Below are 22,713 nucleotides of genomic sequence, written 5' to 3'. Positions count from 1 at the left end.
AATTTCATCAGTACATTATATTATAGTTTAACTCATGCTAGAAACTTTAAAACCCAAGATCTTCTGAGTCACATAATACCAACATTTCATATTAATGAATAAATTATTTGGGTTCTAATATTAAGTGATGAGAAACAGAAAAAGCCAAGCTTTCAAGTGTTCTTCTAAAAAATACAGAAGCAAACAAATGAACATAACTACACAAAATGTACACTAACTAATTGCAAAACTAAACTAGTTAAAGATTAACCTGAAAAAATACATTTTAGAACTTCGTGATACCCTCATTAAAGACAGCAAACTAAGGGTATTAAAACAAGAGTCATTATTTTAGTTACTAGGCATCAAGTCTAAAAGATCCAGATAAAGGAATGTTTTATTTTGATTCAATTAAATACTTTAAAATTGGAAATATTTAATAATTGATAGTATAATTAAAATTTAAAGAATGTACACTAATGATTTGAACAGGTTTTATATTCAGTAACTTGCATGGTTTCCACACTGGCACTTTTATCACTAATTTAGGAGAATCAGATGCATTTCCCTCCATATACTTAGGCACTAAAATTTCAAATTTATAAATATGGTAGTATTTTAAATATTAAATTTTTACATGAATACCGGGTTTATCCCTGTTTTCCTTTGTTTCCTAGGTATTATCCAGTTTTGTAAGGAAAATACTTTTAAATCACAATCAAAACTTGTCTTGGTTACTAAACTGTAGCCATAATTGGGTTACAGTCACTTAGACTCATTATTTGGAATTATACTTACTAAGGCAGAACTAAATGAAACTTATCTCCTAGAAGAATTTCACATTTGCATTTACCTGCACTGAAGAATGGATTTAAGCAATTTTTAGCTGTAAGGGGATATTTAATTAAATAAATTTGCTATCTTTGACTACTCAGAACTCCTAGAATAATCAACTTTACCTTTGAGTTCACTTTAAACTGTATCTGATTCATTCCAAGCAGATTTTTAAATAGAAGTTAGACTTCATTGAAGTATTAACTTTAAATCTGAAAGAAAATTAATGTACTGAAAGTTTGACAAGTTCATTAAAAATTTTAGCACATCTTGATACATTGACTTATCAGCTTTTTAACTCTTCCTTCTGCTGGCATTTCCTTAATGTTTACTTGTTTCACCTCTCTGGTTCATTGGATTGCTACTATTTATGCTTTCATGGACTTTATCTTCACAGTTTACTATATCTTGGAAAGCCTTTTCCATGTCAGCTTGGCCTGCTGTACTTGCTGTTTTTGGCAAGGTCATCTGCAGTGCACACCATAGGGTAGTGCGTGCTTTTCGAGTAGCTACACACATCTCTTTAATTGCTGTAGCAAGAGCAAAAACATCTGTAAAATAAATAGGGTTATGTTTTAATTATTCACTTAAATACCCCTTATATCTTAAGCTCAGTACTGTTGCTACTAAGTGATCAAACATTATTTTTACAAAAATGGTGATGGCAAAGATAATGAAATACTTTGTTTTTTTATAATAGTTAAACATATTGTTACTTTATCTTTGATCTGTAATTGTGCTTAGGTAAAGGAGGCTATACCTTAAACAGGTATTATATAAACTAAATTCGTAAAATTAACAGAAGAGGATAACTTTGGGAATAGTGTGGTGATCCTTTACTAGTTTGTTCTTCAGATAAGTGTTAATTTTAGAAATTCAATCTTTTAACCTAAAAAATCTGATTTTATTACTACTCAAATTATTATACTGCTTTATTTAAGGAGTTTTCATTAATATTTGTACCTCTGTCATCTTGGCACCTAGGCACTCCTTGTCTTTGCCGATTGGAAGCATTAACAATTTCATCCTTTCTTCGTGACTGTACAATGTGAATTGACTCCAAGTGTCTATCAAGAGCAGTAGAGATATTAGCATGAAGGGGAGAGCTTCGAAGACGTTCCATTTTGCCTAGTAAAGTCACAACCTGAGGAAAACATTTAAACTTTGATAAGGCAAACAAGTCTTTAGTGAAACATAGTAGAAATGAGAGCAACAATAATCATTCAATAAAGAAATGCTTACTGTGTCCTAGCACTATGCTAGAGGAAAGAAAAATGAAAAGTCTTTAAATCTGAAAGTTTTCGTTGATTACTGAGAATAATAATGAAAAAAAATCAAATATTCAAACACAATGATACTAGTAATAAGATCTGATATTGTTTTTTGGCAAGTAGCCCATAAATAGAGAGAGTACTGTTAATAAGAATCACCTAAAGAACAATTATATCTTGTTACAGGGACAAGTATATCTGGGCATGATATAATTCTAGCACCTGAGAGACAGAGGCAGGTTGTTATCTGTGAGTTCGAGACCTGGTCCACATAGCAATTTCTAGACCAGCCAGAGTTACATAGTAAAACCCTGTCTCAAAAAAAAGGGGGAGGAAAAAGACATGAACTATTTTGGAAATTAGAAACAGATCATTCAAACTAACAGTTTTTCCCCTGAGAGGTTTGTGTGCGCGCGCACATGTGTGTATGTGTGTGTGTGTGTGTGTGTGTGTGTGTGTGTGTGTGTGTGTGTGTATGTGTGTACCCGAAGAAGCCAGAAGAGGATATGAGAGCCTCTGAAGCTAAGTCAAAGGCAGTTCTGTAGCCCACTGTGGGTACTGAGAACCAAATTCATGTTCTTTGAAAGAACATGAAGCACTCTTAACCTCTGAGCCATCTCTCTAACCATATCTGTTAGTTCTAAGGCATCCATAATAGATAGTACAGATTTAAATTTACATTGATATGATATAAAGTATTAAATTGCCAAAACTGCAAATGAAAATCAATAGTGATTTTAGTGCTAGGATTACAGGTGTACACCACCACACCTGGCTTATCTGGTGCTAGGGCATTGTGTGTGCTTGGACAAGCATTCTATCAACTGAGCTATTTTATTTCCAGTGCCAAGAAAGTTCCCTATCTTTTTGTTAATGAGCTTTAAAAAGGGTACCAGGGCTGGGGAGATGGATTACTGGATAAAGTGCTTGCCACACAAGTGCAAATAGCAGAGTTCAAATCCCTAGCACTCAGGTAAATTTTGGTTCCTGTAATCCCAGTGCTCTAGATGCAAACAGGATCCCTTGGGCAAACTGGCTAGCTACACTAGGCAAATTGGTGAGCTGCGGGTTCAAGTGAGAGACCCTGCTTTAATATAACAGTGGAGCGAGACTAAGGAAAACAATACTAATATCTAGCCTGTACAGGTGTGTGCACACACATGCATGTACCCTCTCAAGTGTGCCCACAGATGTAAAATACATACATACATATGCATGTACTCCATATTCCCATGCGCATGAAAAGCTAAAATGTCACTGGGTATATTAAACTAATATGGAGAGTATATTTAATATGTCTAATATGTCTCAAATCTAAATGTACATTAAAGAACTTTTTAATTAATCAACATGTGAATATCAAGTAAAACAATGCTCACTGGGAACTAATTATTACTAATCTGTAACAAGTGTTAAACTATTTCCTCCTTTTGTACACCAGTTAGATCCTTGAGGGATAAATAGACTAACAAAATAAAAAAAATTATGTAAAAACTAAAAATTATGTTTATAAATAGGGAAGGGCCAAGAAGGAAATAAGGGTAAGTAAAAAAGACACATAGCTAATGTTTTTATCATGTGGAATCCAGATATAATACTACAAAAGCAGAGAGACAAATTGAAAAGGGGACAAGAGAAGGTAATGGACAGGTAAGAAATTACAGTGAAATATACTATGAAAATATCGAAATTTTTGTTTTTTCTTTTTAAATTTATTTACTTATACAATGTTCTCCTGCATGTGTGCCTGCAGGCCAGAAGAGGGCACCAGATCTCACTATTGAGGGTTATGCGGTTTCTGGGACCTGCACTCACTCAGGACCTCTGGAAGGACAGCCAAATGCTCTTAACCTCTGAGCCATCTCTCCAGCCCCTTGTTTTTTCTTTTATAAAATGTGCATGTGATGGAGGGGTCCTTGAAGGACATAATGGGCACTGTTGCTGGAGTTATAGGTGGTTGTACAGCCTGATGAGGATGCTGTGAGTCCTCTGCAAGAGCACTACATGCTCTTAACTACTGAGTCATCTCTCCAGCTCCTACACATTTATTTTTGTATGTATGTATGAATGTTGGTGTAGATATGACCTATATATGAAAATCAGAGGATAACTTACAGGAGATGGTTCTCTCCTTCCACCTACCATGTAGGTTCAAGGGATTGAACTTAGGTTGTCAGCCTTGGCATTAAGCACCCTTACCCACTGGGCCATCTTTCAGGCTTTTTTTTAAAGAATTTTAAAGTGTTGGCTTTTAAAAGCGTGCTTTCTGAAAGGGTTTGTTCTAGTTTCTTTGCCAATGTGGATTTGAAAAGGAATTTTTAAGTTAATGAAGATGTTATGTTGTGGTATTGAGAATGGAACTCAAGGTTTCACGTGTTAGAGATACGTCTACCAGTGATTGACAACCATCTCTGGCCCACTCAAATTACTTATTAAATGATTACAAGTTAAATGACTAGAGTGGAATTATTCTTGTCTTTCCCTAATATTCATCATCGTTGTAGAAACAAACATGACTGTGTTGAGCTGTGTCAGGAAGGTGGCTCAGTCAGGAAAGTGCCAGCTGAGCAAGCCTGAGAACCTGAGCTCAAGCCCTCAGCACCATGTTCCAAAACACACAGTGGTGTGCATCTGTTATTCCAGTGCTGAGCAAGTGGAAACAAGAGGATATCTAAGTCTTGCTAGTGAACTAGCCTAGAAAAATCAGTGAGTTTTAGGTTCAGTGAGACCTGTTTCAAAATCTATTTAGAAAGCAATTGAGGAAGAGCCCACTGTCAGCTTGTGGCCTCCATATGTACCAACACACACAAATATACACATGAAGGAACTTTTTCAGCTAGATGTAAATTATTTAACTGTGATTGTTTGTTTTAAGCCCAGGCTGTTCTCAAACTTACTAATATAGCTGAGGCTGGCCTTAAACTCTTGATCCTCCTGCGTCTACCTCCCAATCGCTGGGATTTCATACACATACCATCATACCTGGCTGTAAATGTGATATTACAATCCTTCATGACTCTAACTTGTTGAAATCCTTTAAATTTTTTATCAAGCAATTTGTAAAAGTCCTTTATTGGATGTTTTTACAGCTTACTCTGGCTTGTTCTCGAAGTTCATCCACAATTAATCGATCAACTCTAGATGGGTTGGAAGTCAGTCTTGGAATTGGAGTATTATTAGTACTGGATACTTTTTTTCCTGGATAATTCTTGGCAAGGGCTAATTCAGTCTGTGAAATATAATTTTTAGAGACTAGATTTTAAAAACATGATTCACCTGTGAATAGTATTTTTCACAGCTCTAAGAAATAGAACAATTTTCCCTTTAAATATAAGTTGTTTTGGTATCAAAAAGCAACTAATATAAACCACATTTACATGCTAACTTAGAAAGTGAAAAACTGAAAAAGAAAAGTGACAACAAATATAAACTATAGTGCTATAATTTTTCTAATAATTATACTTTAATACTTTCCAACAGTTTAATACAAAAAACTCCATGTAACCCAATAAGCAAGAAAATCTTACCTCATAGAAAATTAATTTTAAAAGAGAAGATAACAGCTGTTTTAAAACCCTGATCTTTCAGTCTTTAAGTAACCTAGTTAAGTACTTATAGCAATGAATTTAAATACTGTATAGTACAGTAGAATCCAGCTTAGAAATAAGTACTTGTAGGCCAGCTGTGGTGGAATACAGAACTGGGGACGCAGAGGCAGTCGGATCTCTTGAGTTCAAGGCCAGCCTGGTCTACAGATTGAGTACCAGGACAGACAGAGCAACACAGAGAAAACCCTGTCTCATAAAACCAAAAAAATATAATAAAATAAGCACTCTTAAACTAAACAAAGTAAACAAAGACAAGCAGACAGAACATACTGTTACTTCTAAATGGGTAATTCTATGTTACCTTTTTTCTCTCCTTTTCTAATGCTCTCCATTGCTCATAGCACTCTTCTAGACGAATATGAAGCTCACTAGCTGGTCCACTACGGGTTTTAATTGGTCTTTGAAATCCAAAAGTTGGCACAAAACCAGAAAAGGAATTATCACCATACATCATATCATTAAAATAAGGATATAAATGGCTTAAGTCATCATAAGAAAACAAATCATAGGAATCCAACAGTGGAACAACTGAATGGCCAAATGGGTGGGTAGATCTTAGGGGAAACCCATTTGAACCAAGTTGTTGAAACCCCTGATTATGTCGTAAATCTCCCATCATATAATTATTAGAAAAGCATGAGGCCTGTGTGCGATTCACGCGGCTATTAATAGTGCTGTCTCCACTTCCTTGTCTGTGGCTATTAAAATGACCCTGTGACTCTAACAGGTCTTGGTATGTATTTTGAGGTAGCCCATCAAAATGCTTTGGAATGTCCTCAGGATCATAATGTCCACTCTGGGGCTTGGCTTGAAAATTATGTTTGTTTACATTTTCTATTATCCCATACTGTGATGCTGAATAGCTATCACAAAATCCATTCGGCTGCTTTATTTTTTTCTCTGTAACCGATTCAAAGAGATTGTCTTCTCCAGTTTTTGTTAGTCCTTCCATGTGATTCACAGATTGAATTCTTTCTGCACCATTGTAACTAAAATCAAAACTAGAAAATGCTGAAGGGTTTTCTTGGCAATACTTCTGAAATAAATTGCTATTTGAGGTTAAATTTGTAGATGAGAGTTGGGGAAAATCTGAAGAATGGTTAGAACCTTTTGAAGCTGCACTTAAATGACTATTTAATTTCATCAAGTTACCTTGATTTCGATAAGGAATAGGAAGGTTATTTTTTGTTTGAACATTCATCCAAGTTGGTCTGTTTAAACTGATACCTCCTGAAGATGTTGCTGAATTTGAGAATAAATTCACTGATTTAAAATATTCAGAGTTTAGAGGATCAGGCTTAGCAAACTGTTGCTTTTCAGTGACATTAGCAAAATCGCTATTAGCTGGACAAGCTGTGTGAGGCTTTAGTCCATATTCTGATTTTAAGCCAAAATCAGCAGTGAATGCTGCTTCCTTTGCAAACTGTTTTTCTGTCAGATGTGGTGTAGTTTTTGGAAATGCGAAATTCTGCTGGTCAGGTATTGTCTCCTCCATTTTTTTCTGATTTGCTGGTTTAACTTGGAACAACTTCGTATAGGCATCTGCTTCCACAGCTGGTGTTTCAGGTGTGCCATTGGCTAATTTTTTACCATCTTGGACACTAAAATTTGAACATTTGTTCAGCTTTGCCTTGTTAGGATGAGCATATTCTGGGTATCTACAATAATCTGCATTTTCATTATATCTATTGAATTGGGAAAGAAATATCTCTGCCCTTTTATGCTGTAATGGTGTTTCAAGACCTTTAGCACATATTTTCTCTCTTCCATAAGGATAAATATCAATTCCTGATTCTTTCATGATATCAGTCAGACTGGTTTGTGGTGTAAAACAGTTTTTAATAAATGGATATTCTTGGAAAGTTGCCTTAACTGTATCATTTGTCTGAATATTGTAACAGTTAGAATGATCACTTCTTGAGAGGTACAACCATTGTTCTTCAAGGTCTAAACCAGTATATCCATGACAAAGTTCATCTATTTTTTGTTGTGGTGTGATATTACTATTATGCAAGTATTGCTTTTCCACTGCTGACACAGATTCACCACTATAAAATGCTTGCTGAGAAATAGCAGTATCTATTGGCCTTTTGGTTTCTGTTAAGAGGTCATGGTGATCTACAAATCTGCTTGTGTTCATTGGCCAAACTGACTTTAAATTGGAGGAGCAGGTCCTAGAACAAGTAAACACATATAATTACAATTTAAGTCTTAGAGACTTTATTTCCTCTGGAAACATTAGGAAAGAATAAATTTTTTCTCTCTTACCCCATTTCACCATCTCAAATCTTCCCAACTCTTACTTATATACCACCACTGTCTCTAAACAAGTCAATTATATGAAATGTCTATCTGCTATAAGAGTTGTGTGCCAAATAAAGGTGAGGTAGTAACAAATCAAATATATGATGGTGCTCTAAGATTGCCAGCAGAATTGGGAAATTCCCTTTGCCTTAGTGGCAAGGCATTACTTATGTTCGTTGTACTGATATAAACAAGCTTACTGCACTACCAGCCCTTTAATAGTATAGGGCACAGCTGTGTGTAATATGTATTAGGTGATGATGAATATGTTGCTAGGTTTTACATTTACTGTAGTATATTTAAAGTTTTTATATTTATTTCTATTATTTTTAATTATTTTTATGTGTATGTGTCTGCATGTGGGTATGTGCATGTGTGTCCAGTTCTCTCAGAGGCATTACGTGCCCTGGAGCTGGAGATACAAAAGTTTGTGAGCCGTCCCATATTGGTGTGAGATTGAGATCTTTGGAAGAAAAGCGAGCACTCTTAACCACTGAGCCATCTTTCCAGCCCCTGCATATTTTTAGTGTCTATTATTTTTAAAACAAAATAAATTAATTGTAAAATGGTCATTCCACTAGCAGCAACCTTGTGTATTCTATGGTTACACTGTCTCTCATTCCTCCTCTGTCTTTTGATTGTGTATTTGTAGACAGGGTCTTGTTGTTATACAGCCAAAGTCAACCTCAAACCTTCTAGGTAGTCCAGGATAGCCTTCAACTCCAGATTGAACTACCTTGGCTCAGATTGAGATTGCAGAAGTGTGCACCCACTTGGAGCACTTCATGGTTACTGTGTCTTTTGACCACATTCAGGAGCCACACTGAATGATTGCCTATACCATTTAGCTTTGGGTAAGGACTTTGTTCTTGTGACAGTGCAATGGTGTAATGATTCATTTCTTGGATCATGTCCCCATCATTAAGCAATGTGTGATGCATTTTAATATCTTCACCACACTTTTCCAAAAGTCATCAACAAAGGCCAAGGAGGGTAATTTTAGGGCCTTACATAAATTTACACTAAGCATATAGTAAGTTTCTCCTTTAAATAATTATATGATTCAAGTGTGTTGACCACAATTTATAATGAAAAAAGATGTGTTTTGCTTAAAATATTTTTGAAACTAAAGTATTTTAACTGGTTACATGTGTATGGCATATTTTCTTATTGATTAATAGGGCACTTGGGTAATATGGCTTCCACACCCAAATAAAACAAAACATTTTAAAACCTCTACTGCATGAATAAAATCCATATGTATTTCTGCAATGAATAATGAGTTTTATACTTCAAGGTCTAAGTTTAAAGCTTCTTGGAACTTATGTTCCTTAAGCCAAACTTCAGCTCATGAACTCAAGGGAAATAACTATGAATTATGCAAAATATTTTTTTCAAATCAAAGTTCTTAAGCAAATAAAACCTTAGGCGGAACACTCAAATGTGTGGCAAGTAAATTCAGCAAAGTCAAGGCTCCTGGAAAAAAATATCTGATAATTCCTATTATTCTATGATCTGTTGTTAAATAAAAATAAATGTAAAACCAAAGGTAACCTAGTATATATCAAAGGTCCATTACACACTATAAAGCTTATATACTAACCCTTCAGCAAAATATGGCTGCGATTTATCCTGTTCTTCCAAAATGTTAGACACAAGTCCATATAAGTCGGTTTCACTGCCATAGTCATTTCTTTCGGTCTGAATCCTAAAAATGAATAAAAACAAAAAAGAATGGAATATATAATATGGAAGGACAAATTAATGTTTTAACAAGTAAGATAGTTTATATTCATTTTTCTTTTGTATTGTAAATCCAGGACCTGATGCATGCTAGACAAGTGCCCTAACATTAAGCTACATTCCCATCTCCTTTATCATCTTTCCAATAAGATATTTAGACTGACTCTATACATCATTTCAAACAAGGAAAAGACAAGAACATTTTTTTCTAGTTTAGAATATCATCTACTATACATAAGTATTTCTCCATTTCATCCTATGCCTAGTTTACAAAATATGCTTACCTCTTATTTCTCTATAACATTTGCTATTAATTTTAAGTGACCAAGATGTAAATTTCTGACATATAGTGATACAGAAATGCTTGGTACTACACCTGAAAGCATGTCCACTCTAATTGTACATCATTCTAAGTCTGCTCAGTTTTTTAATTTGTTATTTGAAAACCAAAGGAAGCTGGGCCTGGTGGCACATTCCTTCAATGCTAGCTCAGGCAGTCATTGCCTTCAATGATAGCACAGGAGGCAGAGGCAATTAGACATATATGACTTTGAGGTTAACCTGTTCAACATAGTGAGTTCCAGGCCAGCCAAGGCTACAAAGTGAGACTCTGTCACAAAAATAAAGCAAACAAACAAAAACAAAACAAAGAGAGAGAGAGAGAGAGAGAGAAAGAGCTGGGTGTGGTGATATATGCCCTCAATCTCAGAACTCAGGGAGGCAGAGACAGGTAGATTGCTGTGAGTTCAAGGCCGGCCTGGTCTACAGAGCTAACTCCAGGCCAGCTAAGGCTGTTAATACTGAGAAACCCTGTTTCAAAAGTCAACAACAAAAAAACTCCAAACAAACAAAAACACACACAGACACACACACAAAGGGGAAAAACAGCTGGGCTTTTCCTTTAATCCCAGCACCTGAGAAACAGACATAGGTGGATCTCTAAATTCAAGGCCAGCATGGTCTATATAGTAAGTTTCAGCATAGCCAGGATTACGTAGAGAGACTCTGTCACAAAAAAAACAAACAAAACTCCAAAATTGAGTTGTTTGAAGCTAGCTTAGGCAACCTGCCTGTCTCTGCTGGCATTGAAGAAATGTGCCACCATGCCCAGCCTTTGAATTGTTGATAGCATCTATCAACTTCAATTATTTTTAGAGAATTGTGCATTATATGATCTAATGTTTCACTACCCATAGTTTTAACTTTTAGTGTTTTTAATTAGTAGAGCTCAACAAATATGTTTCCTTGTTAATGATACATCAAGCTTTCATTAATAGTTATCATGTAATTAAAATAAATGTAAACATCACTCGTAAGCTTTTCTTCTCAACAGCTTTCCATAACGTTATATAAAGTGTGTATATATGTGTATATATATATATATATATACACACACACACACACACACATACACACACACACACACCCCAGGACAGAGTTCAAGGATTAATGGCAAGCAACACCACACCTGGCCCCATTCTTTTTTTTATCCTTACTTGCAGTCCCTGGTACATTATTATTGTCATTATCTTCATTACTATCTACTATACTAATTCTATTTTCCTCAGGTAAGAGAATATTTGACACACAGTAAGCTCTTATTGTTTGCAGGATAGAAAATACTTTAAAATATTTCGTGCTGCATAAAACCTCTTTTGTATATTTTAGGGAAAATCAGTGAAAACCTAAAATTGGATAAAAATAGATTCTAAAGATTTTAAAAATGTATATTTATGTATTTTATGTACGAGTGCTCTGTCTGCATTTATGCCTGCATGCCAGAAGAGGGAGGGTTTAGATCCCATCAGAGATATTGCTGAAAATCGAACTCAGGACCTCTCAAAGAGCAGCCAGTGCTCTTAACCACTGAGCCATCTCTGTAGCCTCCTAGATTTTAAGTTTAATTATTTTAAGGGTTGTCAAGATGCCTCAGCAAGGTTTACCACAGGCCTAATGACCTCATTTTCATCCCTGGGACCTACATGTTAGGAGAGAACCAATTTACTGAGAAATTTATTAATTTACCTGTTCTTTACACTGATCTGAGAACTAGAAGGTTGTTTAATATCATCTCCATAAGTAGACCATGGTGCATAGAAGAGTGAGGAGTCTATAGAACTTGTATACTCTGTTGATGAAGAGAGTGGAGTGCAGGTCTGCCTTAGGTCTACGTTGTCTTCATTCTAAAATTTTAAAGAAATATTTCTACATTAGAGAGAGATCAAAATTTCACTTATTCAAGAGTATTAGCAAAATAATAAGAAATTAGATAATAATACAGCTGTTAGGAGTTGGGACAACAACATTCAAATCTAGCTGAGCTATTAAAGGACTCAAAAGCTGGAATATAAACATCTATGGGCCATTACAATCTGCTGCAGTTCCTAAATTTTGATACAGCACTGAAGCTGAAGCAAATACAGACAATATATAAACAAATGAGCATGTTTGTGTTGCAATATATTTTTATGTACAAAAAGTTATTGATCAGATCTAGAGCCTTTGTTAAACTAAAGATATATCAAGCCTCTATTAATAGCTCCCTTATATGAGAAAAATGGGGATCAGCTGGTGAGATGGCTTAGTGAGTAAAGGCACATGCCAACAAGCCTGATGAGTTTACATCTCCCAGAACCCACATGGTGGAAGCGGAGAGCCAACTCCTTCAAGTTGTCCTTGGACCGCCACATGTGCCATAGATACAGGTGCCCTGTCTCCCACCCCCACAAAATGATAGGAGTAATCTTTTTGGTTTTCGAGACAGGGTTTCTCTGTGTAGCCTTGGCTGTCCTGGAGCTCACTCTGTTGACCAGGCTGGCCTTGAGCTCAGAGGTCCGCCTGCCTCTGCCTCCTGAGTGCTGGAATCTAAGATGTGCACCGTCACCACCCAGCACGTAAACTGTTTTCAAAGAGAAGTGTTTACTAAAAAGGTGGCTCTTGTAAAGGCTGGGAGTGAGGCCTGTGCCGCCACTGCATCACCCCTTCAGTTTCTCTTTGCAACCACTTACTGATAGCCATGGCTAATGTAGTGTTAATATTTTAAAACAGAAGACTTTATGTGGAAGTAAATTGTACACAACATTCAATTTTTTTTTTCCTTAGACAGGGTCTCATGTACTCCAGAGTAGCCCTGAACCCACCATGAATGACCTAAAGTTTTTGATCTGCCTGCCTCTATCAAGTACTAGTATTTTAGGTGTGCACCACCATGCCCGGCTTTACAAAATTTGTTCACTGAAAAACATACAACTATGTAAAACTCATTAATTTTCATAGAAATTCCACATACATTATTTTATTTAGCAACCTAGGAAACAAGTATTATCTCTCTGTTGTTGTTGCTGAGGTAGGGTCTTACTCTGTATCTCACTTTATACCTCAAGCTGGCCTATAACTCACAGCAATACTCCTGCCTCAGGTTTCCAAACACTGAGATTACAGGCAGAGCCCCACCTGGCTTCTCTATATTAAAAACAAAGAAACTGGGTCTGAGAGCATAGCTCAGTGGCAGAACACTAGACTACCCAAAAAAAAAAATTAAATAAATAAAACAAAAAACAAGGTTACAGGTTACCCAGCAAATATGTAACAAAATTAAAACAAAAATCAAGATCTTACTCCTAACCAAGGGCCCTATTCACAATTTTTAAATTTTAAGCCTACTTTGTAATTCCAAGAGCTACTGAAAAAGTATAAGTAAAAAGATAAATATTATTATTTCTTTGGAATTTTTTGTCTTTTTTTAAATTTTTTTCAGGACAGGATTTCTCTGTGCAGCCTTTACTGTTCCAGACTCACTTTGTAGACCAGGTTAGCCTTGAACTCACACAGATCTGCCTGCCTCTGTCTCCCGGAGTGATGGGATTACAAGCATGCGGCTCCTCTTAGGAAACTTTAAAGCTATACTGCAATAAGAAGGAAATACAAGGAACTGGTGTGATAGCACTCATCTGCAATCCCAGCACTTGTGAGATGGGAGGCAGGAGGATTAGTTCAAGGTCAGCCTCAGCTGTACCATGAGTCCAAGACCAGCTTGGTCAGTATCAGAGCCTGTCTCAAAAACTAAAGATAACCTTGGACTTCTGATCATTCTCCCTCTACACCTTCCCAGCACTAGGATCATGGGTCTGTACCACCATACCCAGTGTATGCAAATGTTAGAAATCATACTCAGATTTGTGCATGCTAGGCAAGCACTCTACCAATTAAGCTACAACCCCAACCCAAGTATGTACATTTTGATAAAACAATCAAGTAAATACTATGGTGAGAAATATATGGACACTTTCCTGTTAAATATTTATGAAAGTTTGGTAGTATGTAAATATTTGAGTAAATGCTAATTATACTGATATACTTCATATACATAACTAAATGAGATTAGCCCCAAGTAACTTTTAGTAAAAAGATAACTACAGGCAATAGCAGAGAAGTCTGGTCTTTGGAGTGAAGAGATTTGGACTATAGGAACTGGGAATGCTTCTCAGTTTTCAGAGCTTGTTTAGCCTATACTAAACCCAGCATCCCTTAACCTGGACATAGTGGCCACACCTATAATCTCAACTCTAGAGGCAAAAGCAAGAAGATCAGAAGTTCATCATCATATTCAGATACATGGTGAGTTAAAGGCCAGCCTGGGATATTTGAGACTGTTGAGATAGAGAAAGAGATAGATAGAAAGATAGATAGAAAGGGAAGAAAGGAAAAAGAGAAAACAAGAGACTTAAGGTTCTGTATAAGGCATAAACCAAGCTATTGAGCTTCAATTTTTCAATCTGTGTAATATATATAATATTATAATAAGTTATAATGCAGATTAAATTATTCCTGTGCATTGTTATGACTGAAAAATATATCAATATTGATGACCTGCTTAAAATTTTTCAAGTAAAGAGAATTTGCAAGAGAAATGGCTCAGCAGGTAAAGAGTACTTGCTGCTTTTGGGAGAGGACCCCGGTTCAACTGTCAGCACCCATAGAGTGGCTTGCAACCATCTGCAACTCTAGTTCCAAGGAGACAATACCTTCATTTGACCTCCACAGGTAAGCACATGGTGCATATACATACATGCAGATAAAACACACATTTTTAAAAACTTTATTCTATACCTGATTAACAAAATTGTCTTGCCAGGGGCACACCTTTAGTCCCAGCACTCAGGAGGCAGAGGCAAACAGATCACTGAATTTGAGGCCACTCTGGTCTACAGAGCCAGTTCCAGAAAAGCCAAGGCTACACACAGAAAAGAATCCCTGTCTTGAAAAGCCAAAACAAAACAAACAAACAAACAAAAAACCCCAAAACCAACCAACCAAAAAATAAAAATAAAAAGCTTTACGATGTCAACAATAGCATGCAATTTGAAGACATTGTAAAGAAAAAAGTGTAATAATTTTTACCTTTAAATTACTGAGTGTGGACGCAGGCAGTGATGGCACACCCCTGTAATCCCAGCACTCAGGAGGCAGAGGCAGGCGGATCTCTAAATTGGAGGCCAGTCTGGTCTACAAAGTGAGTTCCAGGACAGCCAAGGCTACATACACGAAAACAACCTGTCTCAAAAAACCAAAAAAATAATAAAAGAGATCAAGTTGTGTTTGAAACTAAAAATGAAAAGTATTTGCAATAAATGCTTAAAACAATATTTAGTCTTGCTAAATAAGCATGAATTTTCTTATATTATTGACATGTTATACTAAGGACATGATGGAAATGAGGCAATGGAAAAAAAATCTATTCTTGGGTACTGGAGAGATGACTCAGAGGTTGAGAGCGCTGTTCTTCCAGAGGACCTGTGTTCAATTTCCAGCACCCACATGGCAGTTCATAACCGTCTGTAATTCCAGTTCCAGGGGATCTAACACCCTCACAAAGACATACATGGAGGCAGAGCACCATTGTACATTAAAAAAAAAAAAAAAAAAGTATGCACTTGGGAGGCAAAAGCAGGCAGATCTCTGAGACCAGCTTGGTCTTCAAAGTGAGTTCCAGGACAGCCAGAGCAATTATAGAGAAACCCTGTCTTAAAAAAACAAAACAGAAAACACACAAAGCTTTTTTTGGAGGGCTGGAGAAGTGGCACTGAGGTTAAGAGCAATAGCTGCTCTTCCAGAGAACTCAGGTTCAAGTCCCAGAACCCACATGGTAGCTCACAGCTGTGTATAAATTCAGTTTCAGGGGATCCAACAGCTTCTTACAGATATATATGCAGGCAAAAGGCACCAATGGACACAAAATAAAAATATCTAAAACAAACGAATACAGAAAGTTACAGGACAGCCAGAGCTACAAGGAGAAACCCTGTCTCAAAAAAAAAAAAAAAAAAAAAGAAAAAAGAAAAAAGAAAGAAAGAAATTTCCTGATGAGCTCCTCCACCTAGGTTGTGAAGACTCGGAGTTTGGTCCAAAGACTATGAAAAAAAAAATATTAAGAAAAAATCTTTTCTAGGGATGAAAAAATGACTCAGTGGTTAAGAGCATTGGCTGCTCTTTCAGAGGACCCAGGCTGCTGCCCTGACCTGGTGGCTCACAACTGCCTCCACCTCCGATTTCAGGAGATCCGACATCTTGGTCTCCAGATGTGATACCCAGACACACATGCTGGCAAAACTACCATAGGTATAAGAAAAATTATTTTTTTCATTTATTATTATTATTTTGACATAAGGGTTCTCTTTGTAGCCCTGGATGTCCCGGAACTCGCTCTGTAGACCAGACTGGCCTCGAACTCAGAGATCCACCTGCCTCTTATGTAGTGCTGGGATCTCAGGCGGGCACCACCTCCGCTCAGCTTAAAAAAAAGAAAAGAGAAGAGAAGAGAAAAGGAAAAGAAAAGAAAAGAAAAGAAAAGAAAAGAAAAGAAAGAGCCAGTCTGGGAGGCAGAGGCAGGTGGATCTCTGTGAGTTCCGGGACAGCCAGGGCTGTTGTCTAGAGAAACCTGTCTCGAAAACAAACAAACAAAAATCCAAAGCCGTGTGTGTGTATTCCGCGAACCCCACTTAAAGTATTTTCCTCTGGGCCAGTCAGATGGGTTGGGGGACAGACGGGGATGGCCTGCCGCTAATCCTGAGGACCTGAGTTCAAACCCCAGGGCCAACATGGTGGAAGGCGAGAACTGTCTCTGAAGAGTCCGCTGATCTCCACCACGTCCGCTACGGCACGTTTCCGTCCTCCCTCCTCCCCGCCCCTCAAAAACAATAAATGCAATTAAAAAAAACTTGGGTTCTCAGACCAACCAACCAACCAACCAACCAACCAACCAACCAACCAACCAACCGCCTGTTTCCTCCAGCTTTCTGATGCCAGCTGTTGAGGTTTTGCTTTGGTTTGGTTTGGTTCGACCTTGGCTGGGTTGGAGCCCGGGTTGGGGGTTGGGGGGGGGGCCGAGGGAGGGAGGGGGCGGGGAGCTGGGATTTGTTAATGGACCTGCGACTTGTAGCAATCATAGAAGGACGTGGAGCCCGTCAGCATCATGCTGTTGAACACATCGGACAGTCGGCTGCTGGTGTCAACGCTCAGGTTCCAGCAACGATTCGCGCTGCCGCGGAACGCCACCTTCGGCTGCTCGGGAGCAAGGGAACGCGGGGGGGTCACGGCGGGGCTGCGGCGACGGCGGGGGCCCTAACCGGGGGTCCCCCCCACCCCTCCCCGCGCCCCGGCGTCCCTCGACGGCGCTGACAGGCGCAGGCTGCGGGCCCAGGCCTCCCCGCGCCCCAGCGCCTCGATCGACGGGCTGACAGGGGTGGCGGCTCGACGGCTCCTCGGCGCCTCGCAGCCCCGCGGTGGTGGGGGTCGCCATCCTCGAAGCCTCCCCTTCCCCGCCCCCGCCCGCCGCCGGTCGGTTACCTCAGCTCCCTCCCTCGGGCCTTGGGGGTGACGGGGCCCGCGGGCGTCTCCGCCGCTCACCTCCATGGGGGCCCCCCACCTCCTCCTGGACGAGCCTTCCAGCTCCTGGGGTACGGGGGTGAGGGAGGACGTCGAGGCCCAGCTCCCTCAGCCCGCACCCCGCCGCTGCCGCAGCCGCCCTGGGCACCGCCTGGAGCCGGTCTGCGGACGGGGGGGGGGGGGGCCCGAGCCGACAGGGTGCGACAGGGCAAGAGGCCGTTACATTGCTCTGCGCGGCTCGCGACTAGGCACCGGCCACCGGCGCCCCGCCCAGCCCACGCCTCGCAGGCCCGTCACCCCGCATCTCGCGCGCCTCATTGGCCCGCCGCCCAGCCAATGGGAGGCCGCCTCCAGGGTCTGTTCCCCCCCCCCCCCCCCCCCGCCGCCCCCCCCCCCCCCCCCCCCCCCCCCCCCCCCCCCCCCCCGGAGACAGCGCTCACTGCGAGCAGTTACCAGCCGACTTCGCCCTCGGCCCGGCTCAGGTCACGGCTTGAGATGTTTTCCCGCTCAAAGTGAGCTCGCTCGGGATTGGCCAGGCTGGACGGGCACCGGCACGCTGATTGGCCGAGAGGGGGGCGCGCGCCCGCCGGCTTCGGAGAGGCGCTGGGAAGATTAGGGAAATCGCACGGCAACCCGGCCGGGTGACCGTGAGGCCCTCCGCGCCCATATCTTCATCAGGAGGCAAAGAAAAGAAACTCTTGTAGCGTTAGGTGGAAGAAGGCTGCCCTCCGGCCTAGGCTCGGGTTTCCTGAATCTGGGTTTTGTGTTGGTTGGTGCGTGGTCGTCTTAAAGCTACGCCCGAGGACCTGTGGGCGTAAATGCGCCATCCGTCGCGCCCCTAAGATGTACGTGTTCAAGTGTGAAAACTTGCGTCCTCTCCCCCAGAACCCATGTCAACAACACCTGACCCGAGGACTCCGACGTGCACCCCCTGCCCCGGGGAGGCGCCCACGGGAGGATCGCTGGGCCTCACTGGCCGGCCAGCCGACTGCCTGCTTGTTGAGTTCCGGTGAAGTAAGGAAGGCCCCATGTCAAAGGACAAGATGGGGGCCAGCGAGCCGGCTCGACGGGTCAAAGCCGGCCCCCGAGACTGCCTGATAACCGAAGTCTGATCCGCTCTGAGAAAAAAGAAGCACCTTCACCAAGTTGTCCTCTGGCCTTCACGTGCGTTTTGTCATATGCATTTCCATAAGCCCATACAATAAAAAAATAAATAAATAAACAAACAAACAATGTGTGTGGGTTTTTTCTTTTGTTTGTTTGTTTAGACAGTCTATAGCCCTGGCTGTCCTGGACCTCACTATGTAGACTATGCTGACTTCGAACTCACAGAGATCTGCCTACCTCTGCTTCCCAAGTGCTGGAATTAAAGGCATGCTTCATCTTGCCTGGCTCTGATTTAATTTAATTAATAATCTTTTTTTTTTTCTAGACAGGGTTTCTCTGTGTAGCCTTTGCCGAGCTGGACTCGCTTTGTAGACCAGGCTGGCCTCAAACTGACAGAGCCCCTCCTGCCTCTGCCTCCCAAGCGCTGGGATTACAGGCTTGCGCCACTGCAGCTTCTGAATTTTTTAATTAAAAAAAAAAAAATGGTGGATGAGTGGGGTGGTTTTCTGAGTTCGAGGCCAGCCTGGTCTATGGACCGGAAGGACATTGAGGGCTACACAGAGAAGCCCTGTCCAGAAAGAAAGAGAGAGAGAGAGAGAGAGGAAGGAAGGAAGGAAGGAAAGAAAGAAAGAAAGAAAGAAAGAAAGAAAGAAAGAAAGAAAGAAAGAAAGAAAGAAAAGAAACCGAAACAAAAAAGACCAAAAATAAAGTGGCTAGCACTTGAATTTTGATACCTGAAGGAGGTGCCGGCCTTCACATGTATGCTGTTATGTAACAGTTTCCTGAGAAACTGAAACATTCCAATCTGCACAGAAGCTCCCTAGCCAGAAAGGCAAACAACTCAAAAGAGCTGAAGGAAGTCCCTGAAAGTGACTAGATTCACTAGGCCCATCCCCGCCAGATTAAGCAATAAGAGCTGAGAGTTCCTCTAGAAGAACAGCCAAGTGGACAAAAAACAAACAACAAAAACAAACCAAAACAAAATCCCTCTCGTAGCAGACCAGCTGCCCGGAAGAAGGAGAAAGCAGCCAAGCTGCCTGGAAGAGGTTTAGACTAGCTGAGGCGCCTGGGAAGGACACTGTCCAAGCTGTCCACAGGCTGTGCAGTGTGCCCAGGTCCCCAGCTTTGTGAGCTGTCACCCGTGCTGGGGTGGTTCTTGGTGATTCAGCTGTGTTTAAGTCATTTCTGCTCCTGTAAGTAACCCCAATAAAACCCACTGGCTCACGGAGCTGGACTTCGGTGTTGTCCGTACTTTGGTCTGTCTTGAGTTCCCCATATGCGGTGAGAAGGTGTGCGTGTTGCATCTCCCCAGGAAAAGTTTTGTCACACAACATGCGCACACACACATACGCATACATGCATGTGCACCTACACACACACGCAATTATTTATACACATGCAAAAAAGGAGATTTGGGCAGCATTATCAAAGCCTGTAGACAGTTGCTTGGTTACAAAAGCTTACAATTTCAGGTTGGCACCAGCTCCTGCTTATGCCAGATTCTCCAGAAACCTGGAAAAACTGACTCTGCCGAGTTCTGCTTTAAGGGACAAAACGAGGATGGTTTCCAGCTACTCAATCGTCTGGAGTCCCATTGCTCATCTGGCTTGATGATCTAGCACTTTGTTATTGTTGTTGTTTTATTGGTTTGGTTTCTTTTGAACGGTGTTTCAAGACGGGGTTTCTCTGTGTAGCCTTGGCTGTCTTGGACTCACTTTGTAAACCAGGCTGGCCTCAAACTCACAGAGATCTGCCGACCTCTGGCTCCCCAAGGGCTGGGATTACAGGTGTGAGCCACCATGCCCGGCTAACAGATTTTAGCTTTTAGATAAGTTTTAGGGCTGCAGCGGAGCTGAAGCCCGGAAGGTTCCCACGCTCTGCTCCGCACGTTTTCCACATCACCCTCCTGCGTCAGAGTGTGCACTGGTCACACTCAGCGGATCTCACTGGTTCATCGTTCCCCACACTGGAGTTCACGCTTGCTGCTCTGATTCCAGTGGGATTAGATAAAAGCATAACGACGGGTGTCCCTGATTGAGGTAGAATAAGAAATGCTTTCACTGCTCTAAACACATCCCATGCTGGGCTAGAGAGAGTGCCTATTGCCCTCGAATTTAGCAACTATGCCAACTAGCAACTCCAGCTCCAGGGGATCCGTTGTCCTCACAGGCATCTGTACTTGTGCCCATATCCACACACAGGACACACATACAGGCAACATAATTAAAACAAATAAAGTCTGTGTTCCACCTACCCATCACACCATCCACCACCCCTACAAACCCCTGGAAACCCTTGATCTTTTTGCTGTGGTCATAGCTCTGCTCTTTTCCAGAATGTCACATAGAACCATACAGTGTTCGGCCTTTGCAGACTGGCATCTTTCCTTGATTCTATGCGCTGGCGATCCTTCAGTATCTTTTCATGACTTTATATATAGATGCTTTTCTTTTCTTTAGTTTTTGAAACCTGAACGTTTATTTTACAACTGATTGCCAGAAACCTCCAGTGGAGCTGGATGCCATGCCAGCCGCCCTCACGGATTTAGCTTTGGCTCCTTCACAGAACCCAAGTCCAACTCTTCAATAGAAGACTTTCAGGTAGGTAAAGCCCACTCCAGCTATCCTTTCTCTTGCACTCAGCAGGCGGCCGCATTAGTCACAGGGGGTAACGTGACTTCTGAACGTGGCAGGCCATGTTCAGGGCAGTGGCACAACACTTTCCAAAGGATGCCATTCTTTGTGGTCTTGACTGGCCTGGAGCCCAGAGAATCTGCCTGCCTCTGCCTCCTGAGTGCTGTGATTTCAGGTGCACCATCATGCCTGTTGCTTATTTCTTTTCAACACTGAGCATCCCGTTCTCCTGATGGTCCACGCTCTATCCACTGCCCACTGAAGGGCAAGTCGGGCAGTTAATTGATTAATTAAATTAAGCTGCTGTGAACAGCTATGTGCAGGTTCCGTGTTGACAGAATGGCGACCATTCTAGATCCTCACCAACAAATGGGCGGTGTCAGTATTTCGGCTTTTAGCTATTCAACTATACATGTAGCGGCATCTCACGTGAAATGTTCTTTTGCAGGGTTGGGAATCAAACCCAGGGCCTCACACACACAGAGCATGTGCAAAAGAACATTGGCAACTTGCCAACAAACCGAAAGCCCCGAACCAAAAATTCAACCCCTGGGACCCGTGGGACACGAGGAGAGAACGACCTCCCCCAAGTTGCCCTCTGACATTGACGCTTGTGCCACGGCACACATCTCCCCCTCCCCCCACCTAGGAAATAAATATATAATGTTTTTTCTTTCTTTTTTTTTTTCATGTTCTATCTCTGAGCTCCGCACCCAGCCAGCACGCTCAGTTTTCACCTTCTTGCTTGATAGCGCTGGCTCCTTATTGCATCTCTGTTTTTTGTCCCATTTCTAGACGAGCCGTTCTCAACATGTGATCTTTAGACCACATGGTAAATTGGTTAGAATCCTTGGATTTTAACACCACTAAGACTTACTGGACGAGAAACTGTGGCCCAGCCGAGTGTGTTTCAACAGCCTTCCTGTTGGTGCAAACCGGAGCTTGGAAATACTGTTGTGGGCTGGCTTTGTTGCCATGGTAGCCTCCAACCATCTGTAGCTACTGAGATCTTGTACTGTGGCAAGAATGAATAGAGACTGTGCTGTAGATGTTAAGTATACGCCAGAATTCCAAAGACTTAGCTGGAAAAAAACGGAAATGCTCACTAATACTTTTATATGGACAAAATTAAAACTATAATATTTTTATATATGGAATTGGGCAAAGCAACGCTAAGGGTAATTTTGCCTGTTTCTAGTTTTTTGTTTTTTTTTAAACATGGAGTAGGGACTGGAGAGATGATTCAGTGGTTGAGATCAATTATTGCTCTTCCAGAGGACCCACGTTCAGTTCCCAGAACCTACAGGGCAGCTCACAACTGTCTGTATTTCCAGTTCCAGGGGCTGGAAC

The 22,713-nt window shown here is 40.9% G+C and overlaps 1 protein-coding gene across 1 annotated transcript; it reads right to left on the bottom strand.

Annotated features, from left to right (window-relative positions):
• Nucleotides 1-1,134: 1,134 nt before the first annotated feature.
• Meioc (meiosis specific with coiled-coil domain) lies at nucleotides 1,135-17,650 on the bottom strand. The gene is made up of 8 exons (XM_055620631.1): nucleotides 17,585-17,650; nucleotides 17,165-17,299; nucleotides 11,765-11,922; nucleotides 9,600-9,704; nucleotides 5,994-7,866; nucleotides 5,179-5,313; nucleotides 1,777-1,957; nucleotides 1,135-1,364 (listed from the first exon to the last, which is right to left on the bottom strand). The coding sequence occupies exons 1-8, from the start codon at nucleotides 17,648-17,650 to the stop codon at nucleotides 1,135-1,137; spliced, it is 2,883 nt and encodes a 960-aa protein (XP_055476606.1).
• Nucleotides 17,651-22,713: the final 5,063 nt, after the last annotated feature.

Source organism: Psammomys obesus, unplaced genomic scaffold (assembly GCF_907164565.1).
Source record: "Psammomys obesus unplaced genomic scaffold, mPsaObe1.curated_primary_1811, whole genome shotgun sequence".
NCBI classification, from domain to species: domain Eukaryota; kingdom Metazoa; phylum Chordata; class Mammalia; order Rodentia; family Muridae; genus Psammomys; species Psammomys obesus.
Note: the sequence above shows the minus strand (reverse complement) of the source record. Positions and strands in the feature narration are given on the sequence as shown.

What these genes read in the sequence shown, in the direction of transcription:
- Meioc (XM_055620631.1), bottom strand. Translation starts at nt 17,650, where the DNA reads ATGGAGGTGAGCGGCGGAGACGCCCGCGGGCCCCGTCACCCCCAAGGC. An exon ending in GCCCGAGGGAGGGAGCTGAG is followed by an intron (nt 17,300 to 17,584) that starts GTAACCGACCGG and finishes GCTCCCGAGCAG; the next exon opens with CCGAAGGTGGCGTTCCGCGG. An exon ending in AACTTCGAGAACAAGCCAGA is followed by an intron (nt 1,958 to 5,178) that starts GTAAGCTGTAAA and finishes TGTTTTCCTCAG; the next exon opens with GTTGTGACTTTACTAGGCAA.